Source organism: Macrotis lagotis, chromosome 2 (assembly GCF_037893015.1).
Source record: "Macrotis lagotis isolate mMagLag1 chromosome 2, bilby.v1.9.chrom.fasta, whole genome shotgun sequence".
Classification (NCBI taxonomy): Eukaryota; Metazoa; Chordata; class Mammalia; order Peramelemorphia; family Peramelidae; genus Macrotis; species Macrotis lagotis.
The window spans coordinates 199,812,698-199,832,284 of NC_133659.1; the positions used below are offsets into that span (position 1 = coordinate 199,812,698).

The window sequence follows — 19,587 nt, forward strand, 5'->3', positions numbered from 1 at the left end:
CTAAAAGTCTTTAAAAATTTACTTCACAATGGTCATGGAAGATTTGGATGTTATAAACTATTTTAAAATTGGCACGCATTTGAAAAGAATAAAAAAGGTTTCTTTTGGCCCAGAATACATGATTTCATTTTTTTAAAAAAGTGGGGTTCTCAAGTCTAATTTCTTTTGGCTAGGTGTCAGTGGGTGTGAATTTTCATTATTTCAAAAATTCATGACTTTGTTATCGTATTTCCTCCATCAATGCACTTTACAACCTTTCTAAGATTTCTTTCACTGTCCTCATGAGTCATTTGTGCCCCCCCCCAAATGTGAACACTTTATCTAATTCTAGATAAATGTCACTACAAGGAGGGGTGGATAGATGCAAGCAGAGAGACAGTAGAAGCAGAACCAACAGGGCATGACAATTGAATAGATGTGAGGAAGAGGTGAAAGGGAAGTGTTGAGGATGACACTCTGAGACTCACGGTAATGACTCCCATAGCAGAGACATCTGAGGATCTTTCAAGGCTTACATGGAATCATTTATGGAAAATACATAATTTTTGCATAAATGTCAGTTATCACACATTTGATTGGAATACCATAAACTCTTCCTTAGCTAAATACTTCAATATCTAAATTTTTAACAAAGCAAGCTTACTAAATGTGATGGTTATTCCTAAAGGGATCATACTTAACTCCACCTAAATATTTTAAATATTAAACATAATATTTTTATAATGAATTTTGTTCCTTCACAGACATTTTGTCTTTTATTTAACCAATTATACAAAGTAAAATTGCAAAGATATATAAAATATTAACCACAAACAAGACTGTGATCAGAACATGGAAAAAATAAACTTTTTTTCCTTCTGTCATCAAAAAAAGGGCAGTTTTATAGCACACAGGTTAATATAATGTACATTCTGGGGAGAAACATGGAAATCACTTTAGTTCCTTTATTTTACAGAGGAGAAAGTAGAGACCAGGAGATAAGAAGAGATCAGTTCTTTCTGTCTTACTCTTAAAATGTCCTGAATATTATAGGTCAAAGTAGAAAAGTCTGATTATAATAAGTTCTGATGCTCAAAGCAAAGGGAAGGGAAGTTCATTGAAAGACTGTATGAGATAGCTATGTGGATATAGGGTTGACCTAGAGTCAAGAAGATCTTTTTTTTGTTTCATTCTAAATAATTTATTTCACTGCTAGTTTATACAGCATTAGTCTTTTTTTCAGTGAAGGATCTAGATTTATTTTGTATTATTACAATAATTTTGTTATAAGAGTAAATATAAACGCCCTCCCCCCAAGAAGAGGACAAACCTCAAGAATAGTGAGAGAGAGAAAAAAATATACTTCAGTCTGTGTTCAGATTCCAATGCCTCTGATTCCAGGTTGAGTTGCTTTCTTTATTGTAAGTCCACCAGAGAAGTTGCTTAAATATTTTTCCTACTGTTGCTATTACTAGCTGTATTTCCCTCTACTCTATTCCTCCCCACTCTCATTTATTCTATTCTCTCTCTCCTTTTATCCTGGCCCTGTCCAAAGGTGTGTTGTATCTGAGTACCCTCTCCCTCGATCTTCCCTCTCTTCTGTCACCCATCCCCCACCCTTCCCTCCCTCCATTCCCCCTTATCCATCCCATTCTTCTCATTTTTCTCTAGGGTAAGATAGGTTGCTATACTCTATTAAGTGTTTATGTTATTTCTTCTCTGAGCCATTTCTGATGAGAATGAAGGTTCACTCTATTCCCCCTTGCCTTCCCACATTCCACTTCATTAAAAATGCTTTTTCTTGACTCTTATTTGAAATTTCTTAGCTTTTTCTTGTCCTTTCTCTTCCTGCCAGTACTTTCCTTTATCACCCAGTGACTACATCTTGTTACTATATTATACCAATATATTCAGCTCCTTCCTGTGCCCTGTCTATATATGCTCCTTCTAATAGCTCTTATAAATGAGAAAGTTCATATGAGTTATCAATATCTTCTTCCCATGCAGGAATAAAAACAGTTCATTATCATTAAGTTACTCATAGTTAGTCCTTCTCATCCACCCCTCTATGGATCACCAGAGTCCTGTACTTAGAGATCAAACTTTCTGTTCATCTCTGGTTGTTTCAATAGGAAAGTTTGAAAGTCCCCTGTTTCACTGAAAGTCCATCTTTTACCCTGAAAGAAGATGTTCAAGAGGGCAGCTAGGTGGTGCAGTGATTAGAGCACTGGCTCTGGAGTCAGGGATACCTGAGTTCAAATCTGGCCTCAGATACTTAATAATTACCTATGTGGCCTTGGGCAAGCCACTTAACCCCATTGCCTTGCCAAAACTAAAAAAAAAAAAAAGCTTTCTGTTTGAAAAAGAAAAAAGCAAAAAAATATAAGAAAGAAGATGTTCAGTTTGCTGGATAGTTGATTCTTGATTGTAAACCAAGATCTTTTGTGTTCTGGAATATCATATTCCAATTCCTACTAGCCTTTAATGTAGATTCTGCCAGATCCTGTGTAATCCTAACTATGGAGCCTCAGTAGTTGAATTGTTTGTTTCTGGCAGCTTTTAGCATTTTCTCATTGATTTGAGAGTTTTGGAATTTGGCTATAATATTCCTGGAAGTTTTTCTTTTGAGATCTCTTTCAGGAGATGACCAGTGAATTCCCTCAATTTCTATTTTACCTTCTGTTTCTAGGATCTCAGGGTAATTTTTTCTGTATTATTTCTTGAAAGAAATGAAGTCTTGGCTCTTTTCCTGGGCTACCTTTTAGGTAGCCCAAAAATTTTTAAATTATTTCTTCTGGATCTGTTTTTGAAGTAGGTTGTTTTTCCAATGAAATATTTCACATTTTCTTCTAATTTTTGGCTTTCTTTGGAAGTTTTATTTCTTCCTGATTTCTTGCAAAGTGATCAACTTCCTTTAGTTCCATTCTGCATTTGAATGAGTTATTTTCTTCAGAGAGCTTCTCCTTTTCCAGCTGGCCAATTCTGCTTTTTTAAGGCATTCTTCTCCTCATTTGCCTTTTGTTTTGCTTTTCCATTTGGCCTAAACTGGTTTTTAACATATTATTTTCTTCAGTATTTTTTTTCTTTTTCTTTTATTTTATTTTTTAATGCTCATTTTGTACAAATGTTTTTTTACATTAATAAAATATTCTTGTTTAAGAGTAAACAAAATACCCCTCCCCCATTAATATAGACTTGCTTGTGTGATAAAGAAAAGGGGAGGAAAAAAATTAAAATTAAAAAAAATAATAATAGTAATAATTGTAGGTATGGCCAGGTGGCGCAATGGATGAAGCACCAGCCCTAGAGCCCTGAGCACCTGAGCCCACATCCAGCCCCGTAGACCCAACAATCACCCAGCCGTGTGACATGCAAGCCACCTGATCCCCACTGCCCTGCAAAAACCAAAAAAAAGAAAAAAAAACCCAAAATAAAATAAAATAGTAATCATAGTAGGGGTGGCTGGGTGGCAGACAGAGCATTGGCCCTTGAGCCAGGTGTACCCGGGTCCAAATCCGGCCTCAGACACCCAAAGATCACCCTGCTATGTGGCCCCGGGTAGGCCTCCCAGCCCGGTTTGCCCTGCACCCTCCCCCAAATAATAATAAAAAATGTGCTTCAAGTCTTTGTTGCAACACCAACAACTCTGTCATGGGTGGATCACATTCTTTATGGAAAGTCCATCACAAAAGTTGCTTCTATATTTTTCCAACATTGCCATTGCTGATCGCAACTCCCTCCTTTCTTATTTCTCCACTACCATGTACTATATTTTCTCTCTCCTTTCACTCTGACTCTGCTGTAGGGTCGCTGAGTGGCGCAGCAGACAGATCCCTAGTTCTGGGGCCAAGAAGCCCTGAGCCCCCACACCACCCCTTAGGCCCAGAATCCACCTGGCCCTATGGTCCTGGACAGGCCTTCCAATCCCAGCCCCTTGCAAGAAGTAAAAAAAGAAAATGTGTTATGTCTGACCACTCTCCCCCCATGGTCCATCCTCTCCTCCTTTATTCACATCCCCACCCCTTCCCCCTGCTCCCCTCTCCTTCTTACTCCAGATGCTTATACCCCATTGAGTATATATGCTGTTTCCTCTCCTAGTCACCTCTGATGAGAGCAAAGGTTCCCTCATACCCCCTTGCCTCCCCCCTTCCATATCATTGCAATAGCTCATTGTAATTAAAAAATCTTATTATATGAAATATCTTGGCCTATTCCCCTCTCTTTTTTCTTTCTCCCATTACATTTCCCTTTTTTTTCTATTGACTCCATTTTTACACCATATTTTATCTTCAAATTCAGCTTTCTCCTGTGCTTCAACTAAAAAAGCTCCCTCTACCTGCTCTATTAACTGAGAAGGTTCATATGAGTATTATCAGTGTCATTTTTCTATGCAGGAATACATGCAGTTCATCATCATTGAGTCCCTCACATTTTCCCCCTCTCCTCCAATCTCCATGCTTCACCTGAGTCCTGTATCTGAAGATCAAAGCTTCTGTTCAGCTCTGGCCATTCCAAAAGGAACATTTGAAATTCCCCTGGTTCATTGAAAGTCCATCTTTTTCCCCTGGAAGAGGACATTCAGCCTTGCTGGGTAGTTCATTCTTGGCTGCATTCTAAGCTCTTTTGCCTTCTGGTATATTATATTCCAAGCCCTACGAGCTTCTAATGTAGTTGCTGCTAAGTCATGTGTGATCCTGACTGCAGCTCCATGATATTTGAACTGTGTCCTTCTGGCTGCTTGTAATAGTTTCTCTTTGACTTGGGAGTTCTAGAACTTGGCTATAATATTCCGAGAGTTTGGTTTTTTGGGATCTCTTTCTCGGGGGGGTGGGGATCAGTGGATTCTCTCCATTTCTATTTTGCCCTCTGCTTCTAGAATATCAGGGCAATTTTCCTGTAGTAATTCTTTGAAAATGATGTCAGGGCTCTTTTCCTGATCATGACTTTCAGGTATTCCAATAATTTTTAAATTATCTTTCCTAAGTCTGTTTTCCATATCAGTTGTTTTTTCAATAAGATATTTCACATTTTCTTCTAATTTTTCATTTTTTTGGTTTTGAAGTATTGATTCCTGATTTCTGGTAAATTCACCAATCTCCCTGAATTCTATTCTTTGTCTGAAGGATTTGTTCTCCTCAGAGAGTTTTCTTATCTCTTTTTCCATCTGGCCAATTTTGCTTTTTAAGGCATTCTTCTCCTCAATAACTTTTTGAACTGTTTTATCCATTTGACCTAAGCTGGTTTTTAGCATGCTATTTTCTTCAGCATTTTTTTGGATTTCCTTGACTAAGCTGCTGACTTCATTTTCATGTTTTTCCTGCATCTCTCTCCTTTCTTTTCCCAGTTTTTCTTCCAACTCCCTCATTTGATTTTCAAAGTCTTTTTTGAGCTCTGTCATAGCCTGATCCCAGTTTCTGTTTTTCTTGTAGTCTTTAGATGCAGGAGCTTGTGCTTCCTCATATTCAGACTGAGTATTTTGATCCTTCTTGGGCTCATATGCAAAATATTTCTCAATGGTCTTCCTCTTGTTTCTTTGCTTGCTCATTTTCCCAGCCTGGGCCTGGTTTGGGGGTACTTCCTGAGCTTTTGGGACACTCCCACAAAGATCTGTGTGTGAGGCTCTGTCCTCCCTCCTGGTCTGTGAATGACCATATACACCCCCCTCTGCCATGGGGCTGAGGTTGGGGGGGCCCTGCTGTTCTATGGGGGGGCCTAGACTGCTATCAAGATCTGAATGTGGTCAGAGCCCCAGAGTCCTGTTCCAGGGGCAGAGGACAGAGCTCTGCAGTCTCTCTCTTCACTCCCCTCCCTCAGCTCAATGGGCTCATGCCCTGGGGGCTTCTGCTTACTGGCTCTGCCTGCTTCTGTTTCCAGATCTGGGCTGCTGAAAGACCAAGCTGCTTGCTGTGTGCCCTGAGGGCTGGGCTCCACGTGCTCGCTCTGGCAGAGGTCCCCCACTGTTCCCCCACTTTGTGCCCAGTGCTCCCCGGGGTGCAGCTCATGAGACTCCCCCGCTGCTATGAGCTGCAGCTCCCAGCGCCCTGGGGCTGCCTCTGGGAGGCTGATGTTCTTTTGCTCTGGCAGGCCACCCCTCTGGCGGGCAGCCCCTCCGACGGGAGCAGAGCCTTTCTGCTCTTTTCCAGGTTACCTTGAGTAGGATAACTGCCTCACTGGGTCCCTTTGTGGGTTCTGTCTCTTGAAAGTTTAGTTAGAGTCCTTAGTTTCAAATTTTATCAGAGAGCACCTAAGACTGGATCCCTTCTTTCTTCAGTATTTTTTTTGTATTTCTTTCACCAAGCTGCTGATTTGGTTTTCATGATTTTTCTGCATCGCTCTCATTTCTCCTCCCAATTTTTCTTCCACCTCCCTTAATTGCTTTTCAAAATCTTTTTTGAACTTATCCATAGTCTGAGCCCATTTTCTATTTCTCTTGGAAGTTTTGGATAGGGAAGCTTCGATTTTGTACTTTGATGTGCTTTGTATGTGTTTTGATCTTCCATGGGACTAAAGTAATTTTCTATGGTCAGATTCTTCTTTTTCTGTTATTTACTCATTTCTTCAGCCCAAAACTAATTTACAGCACTTCCAAGGCTTTGGGGGATTTTTTGGGACACCCCACTGGGACCTTTATTCCTCCAAGGTCGTATGCTCTCTTGCCTGTGCTTTAATATATAGATGCCACACTTCCTTCTGCCCTGGAGCTGTAAGGAGGAGCCCTGCTCCGCTATCTTAGTATGGATGCCCAAACTGCAACCTGGATCTGAGTGTGGGCAAACAGCAGAGTCCTGCCCCCAGGGAAAGCAGAGAAATTTCTGCAGTCTTCCCTGATCCCCTTACCATCTGTGGGCTGTGCTCTGGAGGTGCAGGCTGGTTTCTCCCGATTCTTGCTGCAGGTTCTGCGGCCCGTGCTCCTCACTCCACACTCATTCTGATGTAGCAGAATTCTCTCCCCACTCCTTCAAGCTCCTCCTAGGCTGTGCTGCAACCGGGGATTTTTCCAACTCCTGGTCCTGGTGAAACACACCTTTCCTGCAGAACTTCTGAGTTATCTTGGACTGAGAAAAATGGATCGTTCAGTCTTTCTGTGGCTTCTGCCCCTCTAAAATTTTGGCTAAAGTCATAATTTGATGGTTTTTGAGAGTTTTGAGGGAAGGAGTTCCCAAGAAATGCTACCTTCACACTGCCATCTTGGCTCTGCCCCCCCCCCCAGTAAGATCTTGATACAAAGCTTTAGACTTAAATTATCTGGGTAATCCTTTGTTTTTGTTGCAAAGTTGTTTCAGTCTTATACTCGCTGTGACCACAAACTAGTCTTTCATGGCAAACTAAAGGGTTCCCCCATTTCATACTCCAGCTTATTTTATAGATAAGGAAACAAGAAAAACATGGTTAAGTGATTTGAACTTGTCAGGCCACATTTGACCTCATTAAAATGAGTCTCTTTGACTACAGGCCTGGTATCCTCTCTACTGAACCACTTAGCTGTTTGTGTTATTTTACCTCCATCAGCTTCATTTTTCTCATCTCTGAGAGGTGTCTCCAATAGTTGTTTAAAGGATAAAATAAGTTAATATTTGTAAAATTGCAGGGGTCCAGCCTCTGCAGGGTCCTTGGAACCTGACAGGAGGGATAGAGTCAGCAAAATGAGTTGAGTCAACAAGTGGGTAAAGGCAGGAGCAGGTTGACTGTCAGCTGCTTGGATTTATTTTTATAGTTTCAGAATCATGTATGTTTCAAGCAAGCAAGCTGAGATCATTTCCTTGGTTACAAGAGTATACAATTTTCATCAACAATCATATAGTTCATATGGTTACAAGTTTTTATCATGTGATTACGAGTTCAAGTAATAATCATATAATTAATTGATTTCTTATCCCTACTCAGACCATGATGACCTTAACCTGTCTGTTATCTTATTTATTACTACATTGTATAATTGTTAATTCATTTAAAGTTATTAATTAAGCAATTCTTTTAATGGAAAGTTTTTATATTTTTGTATAGGTAATGTTTTTAGATACACTTGCTTAACAATCTATAGTGAGGGTCTTTATGCTTGTCCACCCATCCATTAACTCTTACAATAATCAATTTTTCTTTCTGGCCTAGTTGGTAGAAGCCAATTTCTGTGACTTTTTTATTCTTTCCCATGAAACTAAGGCTGCTGGAGTTCACATATTGGTCACCTGTACTAACTATTTTCTCACCATATTTTTCATATATTCCTGTGTATGGTAAGGGGGGGAAAACTATTAATTTCCCTGGAATTCTGTCTGACCCATCTTGTATCTGTTTTCCTTGTATATATTCTGGCATCTCCTTGGAATTCCCAGTGCTGGGTTTTCCAGAGATTTCATAATGTTGAAGCCTTTTGTATGCCTCAGGGAGAAGCAGTCCTGTTAAATTTAGACAGAGTTTACAATCTATTTTATTCAAGGAATTTTTCTGAAATCCTTCCTTTATAGTCATTCTAGTATTAGGATGAGTAAATATTGTAATCAATAATAAACCTATAAATATTGGTATGCATGAAATCCCTATATATATTGAATAAGGAAATGTTGTTCCATCAGGCAGTGTGACTGCCTTGAGTCTTCTTGCTGCGACTGTGTCAAACAGCTTAGAGAACCTGGCTCCCAACATAAAATATATTGAAAACATTAAAATGCTATGAATGCTATTTATTATTATTATTATTATTATTATTATTATTATTACTGTATTAAAATCTTTCATTTATCAACTATTATAATTTATCTTTACAGAAAATAGGATAAAATTCCACATATATATAGATGTATTCAGAAAAAATGTATAATTCCTCTGGTTTAACTTAAATTTTTATAATGTAATATAATACTATTTTTGTGAGGCTCTGGAACTTTGATTCCCTTCTAATTCTGTCTCATCCTGCAGCTGATGGGAAGGTCTCCCTGAAAAATGTTATGGAAACCATGAAATCAATTAAAGGTAAGTAATGCTGAGAGATGGCAAATAAATATCAATATTTCCATAATAGGAAACATAACATGATGGATAGTGGTATAGCCTCAAAGTTAAGAAGTCCTATATTCAAATTTGGCCTCTGGCAAGTGGGACTATAGGTCAAATTTCTTCCCTTCTGAGGCAGTATCCTAAACAGTATATATAAAAATAATTTGTTGATCTGCATAGAAAGAGACAATCAACTTGCAAACATTTATTAGGTGTTCATGAGATCTGTGCTAGGTAGAACAGAATAGAAACAGAACAGAAATAAAAACAATGAAATGGTCCAACTCACAAGGAGCTCACTTTCTACTGGGCATGTAGATATATGCAACTAGGTGGCACAGAGGATAAAGCACTGGCCTTGGAATCAGGAGAGCTGGAGTTTGAATACAGACTCAGACACTTAACGATTAATAGTTGTATATCTTGGGCAAGTCACCTAACCCTGCACAAGCCATCTCCAATCATCCTGATCCATATCTGGCCACTGGATCCATATGGCTATGGAAGAGAAAGTGAAACTGATGATTTACTATAACCCCACTTCACTTAAATCTAATTCATGTGCTTGTCATGGCATCACTTCCCTGATGTCATGGTCTTCTTTGAGAGGAAGGATAAACATCGTCATCATCAAATATATGCAAAACCAATACAATTAATGTGAGATGACTATCCATATAGCAGTGGAAAAATCAGGAAAGCCTCCTCATAGAACAATTTTGTGGTTCACCTTGAAGGAAGAGAGAGTGACTCTGAGGTGAAAGTAAGGAGAACATGAAGGACAATTAGTAAGAAAATACATAGAAAGGAAATGAAAGGCCATGTGTGAGAAATAGAAAGTAGGCAGGGGAAAGTGATATCTAATGAGACCATAGAAATAGAAGTTGGGATCAGGTTGTGAAGGATGTTATAACTATACAGGTAAAACTTTATACATTTGATCCCAAAGAAATAGAGAATAAATAGGTTATTAAATGGCAGTTTCATTAGATCTGTTGTTAAAGAGAATTATATTTGCAACTGTAAAAGATGGATATGAGGGTAGTGAGATTTCATGAGGCAAGAATACTGAGGAGGAAGCATTATAATAATTCTAACCCAATTATAAAATTGGATTATAACATTTTAGCAGTAGATGATAATTTGAGCTAAATCTGTGTGAGTCGAGAGAAATAGGGATAAATGTGAGAGATGTTATGGAGGGAGAAATGGCAAGACTCAGCAAAAGTTTGGATAAGAGGATGAGGGGACAGAGGATATGTAGTCCAGGAAATGATTAGTCAGGATTAGGGGGGATATCTTTCACCCTCTGGAGTCATTATTTATTTGTCACAATTCTCATCTTTTGTAAAAGAAAACATCAATAGTCAAAACCTGGAAAACTTCCTGAAAAACATGGGGATCACACTCACAGAAGAAGAACATCAACATCTCCTGAAATTCTTGCCAATAGATGGTGAGTGTTCCAGAATACACTGTGGCCATCAAGGGAACTTGGTCTTGTTTGTGTGAAAATGTCTGATACTAAAGAATTACTCAGATTACTCCCAATAAACACTAACATTTTAGCAACTAGGATGTCTCAGGAATGGTAAAGAGAAAGGCAAGCAAGTACAACAAAAAGAAATGAATAGAAAAATAAAAATAAAGGAAATGGGTAGGGGAAGGTAGAAGAGAGTAAAGTTAAGTATTAACAGAAAATAATGCAAAATTGCCTCAAGTGAAAAGTAATCTTATTTGCACCCAACTATGAACATACCAAGACCACTGATTTGTTAAGAAAAAGATATGAATATAAAGAAAATACATTCTTGTTATTGTATTCCAGATATGATGCTAGACAAGACATATAAATTATATATAATATAAAACTCAAAAACATAAAAATGAGAAAGATTTAACATACGATCCAAGTAACTAAATATTGAATTATTTAAATAAGCAACTAATAATAAAAATAGAAATCAGTCATCAAAAATAACAAAAAAGAGAACATTAATACCACTCTAAATATGAAGCCATAAGGGAAAAACCAAATAAGATCAGTAAACAATTTACTCAGTAATTGTTTAACTTAAATGCCTAGTGAAGAAATATTGTAACAATTTTAGCATAATTAGTAAACTTGTCTATAAAATATCATAGAGAAGATAATGGACATAGTTATAAGTAGTGTTGTCTCATAACATGTAGGGTAGCTAAGACAAGTTATACCAATTTCAAGAAAACTTTGTAAGAAATCCCCTGACAGTAATTTCTATTATATTTAAGGATCAATAATAGAAAAATAATTAGAAGAAAATGGAAATTATCTCTAATAATTACTATAGCAAACATCTAGAGTAGCAGAAAGATTACACTTAGACCAGAACCTCACAATCCAGGCTAATATTGTGAAAAGACTAGAAGAAATAGATTTAAAAAAGAAAAAAGATGAGAAAAGTTACCCAGTTGGACAAAGTATGGATAGAAGATTGTTCTGAAGGGGATACAATTGTGATAGTATTAATGGATGAAGAACCTATACCAAAATTTTTAGCCTTAATAGCTTTAAGCTATACTTAAGACTTTTGAAACACATTGCATATGAAAAGTTTCTAAAAGAGAGGAAGGATATTTTTTTAAAAAACTTGAATTTTAATGAGTTTAATAATATTAATGAATAGTTGACTGAGGAAAAATTGACAATTCCCTACCTAAATATGTACTCTTTTAACAATATAAAATATTTACATGTATCATTTATACACAATTCAAGAGTACCCTTGATGAAGGTATTAGAATAATCAAGGTGTTTGCAAGAGATATTCAACAACAAACCACATTTTTTCATATTGTACTTTAGTGAAGGATATAAAAAATACAAGCTCACATTTTACCTTTTGTTTGCCAATTTTGAATGGATCCAACTGTTCTGAAAAGCATTTTGGGAAAAACTTAAAAAAATCAATAGACTTTTCATACCCTTTAACCCCTCCATTTATCTACCTGCTTTATGTCCTAAAAAAGATCAAAGAAGGAGATAAAGGAAAGTACAAGGGTAGCACAGGTACAGAGGTACCACAGGTATAAAATAATGTTATAACAGTTCTTTTTATTATAAAGAATTGGAAATTTACAAGCTGTCTATCAGTTGGGAATAGCTAAGAAAATTGTCATATACAAATTAATTAGACTATTATTACACCATAACAATACAAGGCATACCTTAAGAGAAATACTGAATAATTTTTATGAAATGAAGCTGAGTAAACTTAGCCAAAGAAAAATTATAAAAATATAAAAATTATTTTTCAAAAATTAAATTATAAACAAAAGTAACTTTGAAAAACAATACTTGAGCTCTGATTTTATAAGACAAATGAGGAATCATAATTCACATCTCTTACTAGAGAATTTGTAAATGAGAAAAGATATGTTTTCTATGATTATATTTTTATTTACTATAAGCTAGGGCTCTAACTAGAAGTGAAGGGATCACAATTATGGGGAAGAGAAAGAAGTAGTGATAGTGATGAAAAAGAAAAGAATGAAAGCATCAAAAAATCAATGAAAACTGTATAAGAAACACAAAAGAGAAAAAGTCAGAAAGAATCACAATGTAGGAAATATCTTGTTAAATTTATCATGTACATTTAAAACAAGATATATATAGTATAGATTAACAGACATTACCAAAAAAAAACTATTTCCAAACCAGCATCAACTACTACTTCATTTAAAAAGGTATTCAATTCAAAATTTGTAAAATATTACTTATTTGAGTAAAAATTTTTCTCTATAATAAATAATTCATTTATTATACTATGTTGTTTCATCCCAGAATCAGAAGAATCTATGTTAATGCAAGGGAAGGATTCATCCTTCTTTGTCTTTCTTCATTCTCATTTGGTGGAGCAAGGAAGGAATAGGACAGTCTATAGGCTGGTTTTGCACAATGATGAACATTGTACAATTATTGTAATTCTGTTATTTCTTCTATGAACTGAATTACATGCTCTCTTACAGCCAATGGGAAGATAAATAAGAAAAATATAATGAATACTGTAAAGAAACTAGATGGTAAGTGAGGAACTTTTATTTCTTCTCAGTGATTATAACATGAATTCTATTTTCCTTTCAATTTAGTGTTTCAACATTTCTGCCTCATGACCTCCATTTCTTTAAGTATAGCCACTCTGAAGGAGGCAATTCACCAGATTCTGTCACTGCAGAGAACTACAAACCCCTTGGCAAAAAGCTGTGGATTAGCAGTCTGCTTTGTCAGAATCATGTCATTCCATACTATGTATGCTTTGAGGTTTTTCTTGAAATCTTTCTCAGAGTTTCTTCGGTCAGGAACAGAAAACATCTTCCAAACTTTCTGTATGACTCTCCATGTGTGTGCTTAGAGGTTGTCACCATACCTGTCAAAATAGAGTTTGGATAGCATTTGGAAAGTGCTTTATATATGTGCATTATTTTATACTAACTTTAAAATCAGGAATGTGGAATCCAGTTCTGAAAATTATAGAATAACTTGTATTAACACATAAGTTTAATACCCTTTGTCCTTGTTGAGCACAACTCCATATTGTTCTTATTTGTTTGCCCTGTTAGATTATGAGTTCCTTGAGGACAGAAACAGTGCTTCTGATTTTCTTTTTAATCCCATTACTTAGTACACTGCCTGGTATTAAATAGTAAGCACTTGATAGATGTTGACTTCACTTAGCTTTGAAGTGTAGTTGCCAAAATGATAATTAACCAATGCTTGATTGACTACATTCTTCAATTTTCTTCTTTCTAAAGTAGGGAATGTTGACATTCATGTCCTGGACAAGCTTCTAGAAAACCTGGGGATCAAGGTGACAGCTAGAGAAATGGAGAAACTATTGAGTGACCTGCCTGTATATGGTGAGCATTTCTTAATCCTCTTTGTGTTTTTGAGGAAGGTTTGATTTTTCTGTCTAAGAATTTCAGAAAGGATTCTAATTTAGTTCACATGAAAAGACAGAAATACCTATAGAGAAAACCCATAATAATGTATGATAAAATAGTATCTCTGACTGAATTTTCAAGTCGAGTCTCCCAGAATGTCACTGAGTAGAACAGAGGAATGAAAGACTTCTTATTGTTTTACCACAGACCCCACCAAGCTACTTGGTGGCCCTCTTTAAGGAGGGAAAAAAAACCCAGTGTGAATCAGGGAATGCTGACCAGCCATAACAAATTTTGTTAGGACTGGATTTGGATTTGAAATAACTTGAGTACAAATCCAAATTTTAACATTTATGGTATAATCTTCATTAGTCATTTATCCTCATTTGACCTGTTTCCTCATCTGTAAAATAGAGGGATAATAGTAATACTGTCTGAAACATAAGACAGTGTCAAAATAAAATATATGTATGTGTGTGTGTGTGTGTGTGTGTATACTGTATGTGCATTTACATATTTTATATGAAAAACAATGTGTGTGAATTATATATATATACATTGTTGCAAACCTTAAAATACTTTAAATGCCAGCTATTATTATTTCAATGGATAGAATAACCAAATACAAATAATTCTTTCAACTTCCTTTGGCAAAAATAAAAAAAAAAATCATCTCCAAATGGACAACCTCCTGAAGATGATCCCTTATCCTCTTTGCCTTAATGGTCTTAGAGATCACTGAAAATTTGATAACAGTCTAAAAATTTACCTTACAATGATAATTGAAGATTTGTATGTCATAAATTGTTTTAAAATTGGCCTTCATTTGAAAATAATTAACAAGGCATTTGAAAAAAATAAACAATGCTTCTTCAAGCCCAGAGTACATGATTTCATTTTTCAAAAAAAAAGGGAGGGCAGCTAAGTGGCACAGTGGATAAAGCAACAATCCTGGAGGATCTGAGTTCAAATCTGACCTCAGACATTTAATAATTACCTGGCTGTATGAACTTGAGCAAGTCACTTAACCCCATTGCCTTGCAAAAAAAAAAACTAAAAAAGGGGGGAACCTCAAAAAATATAAGGGAAGACCAAGAGATAGGAAAGGGCCATTTCTTTCTATCATACTCATAAAATGTCCTGAATTTCATGGACTAAAATAAAATTTATGATTACTATAAGTTCTTCTGATGCTCAAAAGCAAAGGGAAGGGAAGCTAACTGAATGACTGTGTGAGCTAGCTATGTGGTATAGTGAATATAGGGCTGGATCCAAAGACAGGAGGACCAGTATTCAAAGCTTTAGACATGAACTAGCTGTGTAACCCTTACTGTTGCTATTGCAAAGTTGATTAAGTCTTGTCCTGCTCATTGTGACCCCAAATTAGATATTTTGGCAAACAAAAATGTTTTGCCATTTCCTTCTCCAGCTTATTTTACAAATGAGGAAACAGGTAAAACATGGTTAAGTGACTTGCCCAAGGTAACACAGCCAGATTTGGACTCTCGTCAAGCTAGAGCTGACCCCATGAAAATGAGTTTTCCTGATTACAGACCTGGCACTCTTTTCTAGCAGCTCATGTTAATTAATTAACCTCATTCAGCCTCAGTTCCCACCTTTCTAAGAGGGACATAATAATAGCACCTGTCATTTAAAGGATAAAATGAGTTAATATTTATAAAACATATTGGAAACATTAAAACCCTATGTAAATGTTATTTATTATTACTATTGTTATAAATTTATAGATTAACACTTCCTTTCTCAGCTCCCTATTATAAATTAATCTTTGCAGAAAATAGGATAAAATTCTACATATTTAGGAGAGTCCAGAGAAAACTTAAATTTGCTCAGATTTTTGTCATATTTTCAAAATGTAATGTAGTTATATTTTTGGAAGCTCTGCATCTTTAGGTCCCTTCTAACATCTGCTTCATCTTACAGCTGATGGGAAGGTCTCCCTGAAAAAAGTTATGGAATCCATGAAATCAATTAAGGGTAAGTAAGTAATGATGAGATATTATAGGTAAATATCAATATTTCCATGACAGGAAGCATAGCATGGTAGATAGAGGTATATAGCCTCAGAATCAAGAAGTCCTGTATTCAATTTATTCCTCTGGCAAATGAGATTATGGGTCAAATTACTTCCCTTCTCAGGCAGTATCCTAAACAAGATTATATTAAAAAATAATTTGTTGATCTGCATAGGCAGAGATAATCAACTTGCAAATATTTATTAGGCGTCCATGAGATCTGTGCAAGGCCCCAGAGGAACAAAAACAAAAACAATGAAATAGACCCAACTCACAAGGAGCTTGCCTTCCCTTGGGCATGTAAATATATGCAGAATAAATACAGTATAATTTGAGAAGGTGTTTCCTAACAGTAGGGTAATCAGAAGAGCCTCCTCATAGAAGAAGAGATTGTAATTTACCTTGAAGGAAGAGAGAATGACTCCGAGGTGGAAATAAGAAGAGTAAGGAGGATAGCTAGTAAGAAAATAGAGATAAAAGATATGAAAATTCATGTGTGAGAAACAAAGTACAGAGGAAAAAGTGATAACTAATGATACTATAGAAAGATAAGTTGGGGTGAGGTTGTGAAGTGCTTTAAAAACTTTATGTATTTGGGGCGGCTAGGTGGTGCAGTGGATAAAGCACCGGCCCTGGAGTCAGGAGTACCTAAGTTCAAATCCAGCCTCAGACATTTAATAATTACCTAGCTGTGTGGCCTTGGGCAAGCCACTTAACCCCATTTGCCTTGCAAAAAAAAAAAAAAAAACTTTATGTATTTGATCCAGAAGTAATAGGGAATAAGGAGTTTATTCAATGACATGATTAGTAGACCTTTCTTAAGGAGAATTACTTTTGCAGCTATATAAAAAATTGATTCAGGATGATAAATGACTCCTTAGGCAGGAAGACTTGAAGGGGTAATATAACAAATCTAATGCTTTTATAGTATTATTAACAAGCTAAAGATGTATTTGTGTGACTCTAGAGAAGAGGAGACTGATATGGGAGATGTTATGGAGGAAGAAGTGAAAAGATTCATCAACTGATTGGATAAAGGGCACCTCCTTATCCAAAGAGTTCAGGAGTCCATAATAATAATTCTGTCACTACCTATTATGAATTAATATGTTAAATGATCATCACTTGAAAACTTGCCAAATACCCCATTCTCTTTGGGAGTTTTTTGTTTTGATTTTTGCAAGGTAATGGGGATAAGTGACTTGCCCAGGGTCACACAGCTAAATGTCTGAGATCAAATTTGAACTCAGGTCATACTGACTCCAGGACCTATGCTCTATCTACTTTGCCACCTAGCTGCCCTCTCCACATTTTCTTTGTAGGAAGATACAAATAATATATTATGTTCTTGTTTGACTTTTCCTAAGGTTTAGACAGACAACAATCTAGGTCTCCAAGTCAGCATTGAGAAGTTGGATTCTATTCAGATGAATTAAAAAAGTTGGGATAAAGACAAAGAAAACCTAGCATTAGTTATTAGCTAGACCTATGTAGATTACTATTTCATTCATCATCAGATGATTATCTAATGACCATTTCACATTCCTCAGTGTAGTTCTCCTCAGACTAGCTTATTTCTATTAAAAGAAGAAAATTATTTCTGAATTCTCAAATGACTTTTCATTTATTTGTAGGCTAAATCTCCACTATTTTTTTTGTTTTTGTTTTAATTTGGAGATGATTAAACAAAGGAATAGATGACATTTTTCACTCTTTGGAATCATTACATATTCCTCAGTTCCTCATCTTTCACCATTCTCATCTTTTGTAAATAGAAAACATTGATGCTCAAGATCTGGAAACCTTTCTGAAAGACATGGGGATCATACTCGCAGAATATGAATTTCGATATCTCAAGAGACACCTGCCAATTGATGGTGAGTGTTCCAGATTACACTGTAGTCATCAGGTGAACTTGGGCTTGTTTGTGTGAAAATGTCTAATATTTTCTAAAGAATACACCACAGACTAATCCTGAGGTTAGATAGAATTCTTCAGCTTCAGTGCAAGCAAAAAGACTACCCATGGAAAATATGACCATTTTAGCCCCTAGGACATCTAAGAAATAGTAAAGAGAAAGGGGAGCAAGTAAAATGAAAAGAAATTAATAAAAGAATAAAAATAAAGGAAATGGGTGGGGGGAGGCGGAAGAGAGTAAAGGATTGACAGAAAATAATGCAAAATTGCCTCAAAAGGAAAGTGATCTTATTTCTACCCAACCCAAGTGGGCTAGCATAGGTGCTGGAGATCCTTGGACAGCAGAGTTGGAGAGGAGCGTAAGAGGAAACAGGAGTCAGAGTTGCTCAGTTCATTTGCTGGATACTCAATCAACATGGAGTGACACTCCATACTCCTTTATAAATTTCAGTGGTACTCTTAGAAGTGTAGAGCTCATTTTCTTGACCTTCACGAGACTCTAGGAAGGCAAGCCAAAACTCTACTGCTCTGTCCAATCTAGAAATAATAAGTAAATGATTTCCTTTAGAGTTGGTAATTCACAGTATTTTATATTTGCCTAAACTTTGCCTGGGCTGCTGTTAAAAGGTCCACTCAGATCCCTCCAAAGATATAGTGTGGTATCATGGAAAGGAGTTTAAATCTCAGCATTGCTGTTACTCTAAATGGGTAGGAGCTGAAGAATCTTAATTTCCCTGTCATTTTATGTAGAGTAAGTATATTTAAAATGGGCAATTGTAAGTGAATGAAATGAAAAGTAACAGTACTTAAGGCATTTAAGGGAGCTAGATGGTGAAGAAGATAAAGTGCTGTGTGTGGAATCTGGAAGACTTGAGTTTAAATAATACCTCAGATATTGACTAGCTAGAACCTGGGAAGAGCACTTTACCTGAGATTGCCCCAGTTTCTTCATCCATGAAATAGAAATAATAGTATCTGCCTCCCCAGCTGCTTTCAAAATAAAAAAGTACATCACTTTGCAACTAAATGGAAGCTATAGTCACATAGTTAAATAACTTAAGAAGACAAGCAAAGGTGAAGCTGGTGGAGTTGGTCTTTTCTTACATGCAAGGGCAGCAAGAAACTTGATTTTATGGAATATTTAGTTATCATTTATTGCAGAACTAAGAATAAGTATTCAGGATAAGGGATAGCAATGTGTAGACTATACAGAAATTTTATGCATTTGTATCAAGAACAGCTTCCCAAACAAAGAATTGGTGGGTTCTAGGTTTGTGAACATCAAAAAGCATTGCAAAAAAAAAGGAGAAATTTTATATCTTAACAGAAAAAAGTTATTATTGGTGTTAATAGTAGTCATTGTTTCAATTATGAACACTAAGATTGCTGCCTTATTAAGAAAAAGATATGAATATAAAAAGAATAGATTTTATTATAATATTCTAGATATAATGCTTGATATATGACTATCAATAATAAATGAAATAATATAAAACTCAAAAACATAAACAGGAGAAAGAGAAATGTATACAGTTGAAATAATTGAATATTTAATTAACTAATAATAAAAAATGGAAACGAGTCATCAAAAATAACATAAAAGACAATATTAGGGGCGGCTAGGTGGCACAGTGGATAAAGCACCAGCCCTGGAGTCAGGAGTACCTGGGTTCAAATCCGGTCTCAGACACTTAATAATTACCTAGCTGTGTGGCCTTGGGCAAGCCACTTAATCCCATTT

At 36.0% G+C, this 19,587-nt stretch overlaps 1 protein-coding gene across 1 annotated transcript in view; it reads left to right on the forward strand.

Annotated features, from left to right (window-relative positions):
- Positions 1-19,587, forward strand: part of LOC141510864 (EF-hand calcium-binding domain-containing protein 13-like) — a 70,951-nt gene that overhangs the window by 31,461 nt on the left and 19,903 nt on the right. Inside the window, exons 14-19 of the mRNA XM_074220291.1 lie at positions 8,896-8,949; positions 10,328-10,429; positions 12,982-13,035; positions 13,765-13,869; positions 15,838-15,891; positions 17,705-17,806. Of these exons, the coding sequence (XP_074076392.1) occupies positions 8,896-8,949; positions 10,328-10,429; positions 12,982-13,035; positions 13,765-13,869; positions 15,838-15,891; positions 17,705-17,806 (471 nt within the window). The remainder of the gene's footprint in view (positions 1-8,895; positions 8,950-10,327; positions 10,430-12,981; positions 13,036-13,764; positions 13,870-15,837; positions 15,892-17,704; positions 17,807-19,587) is intronic.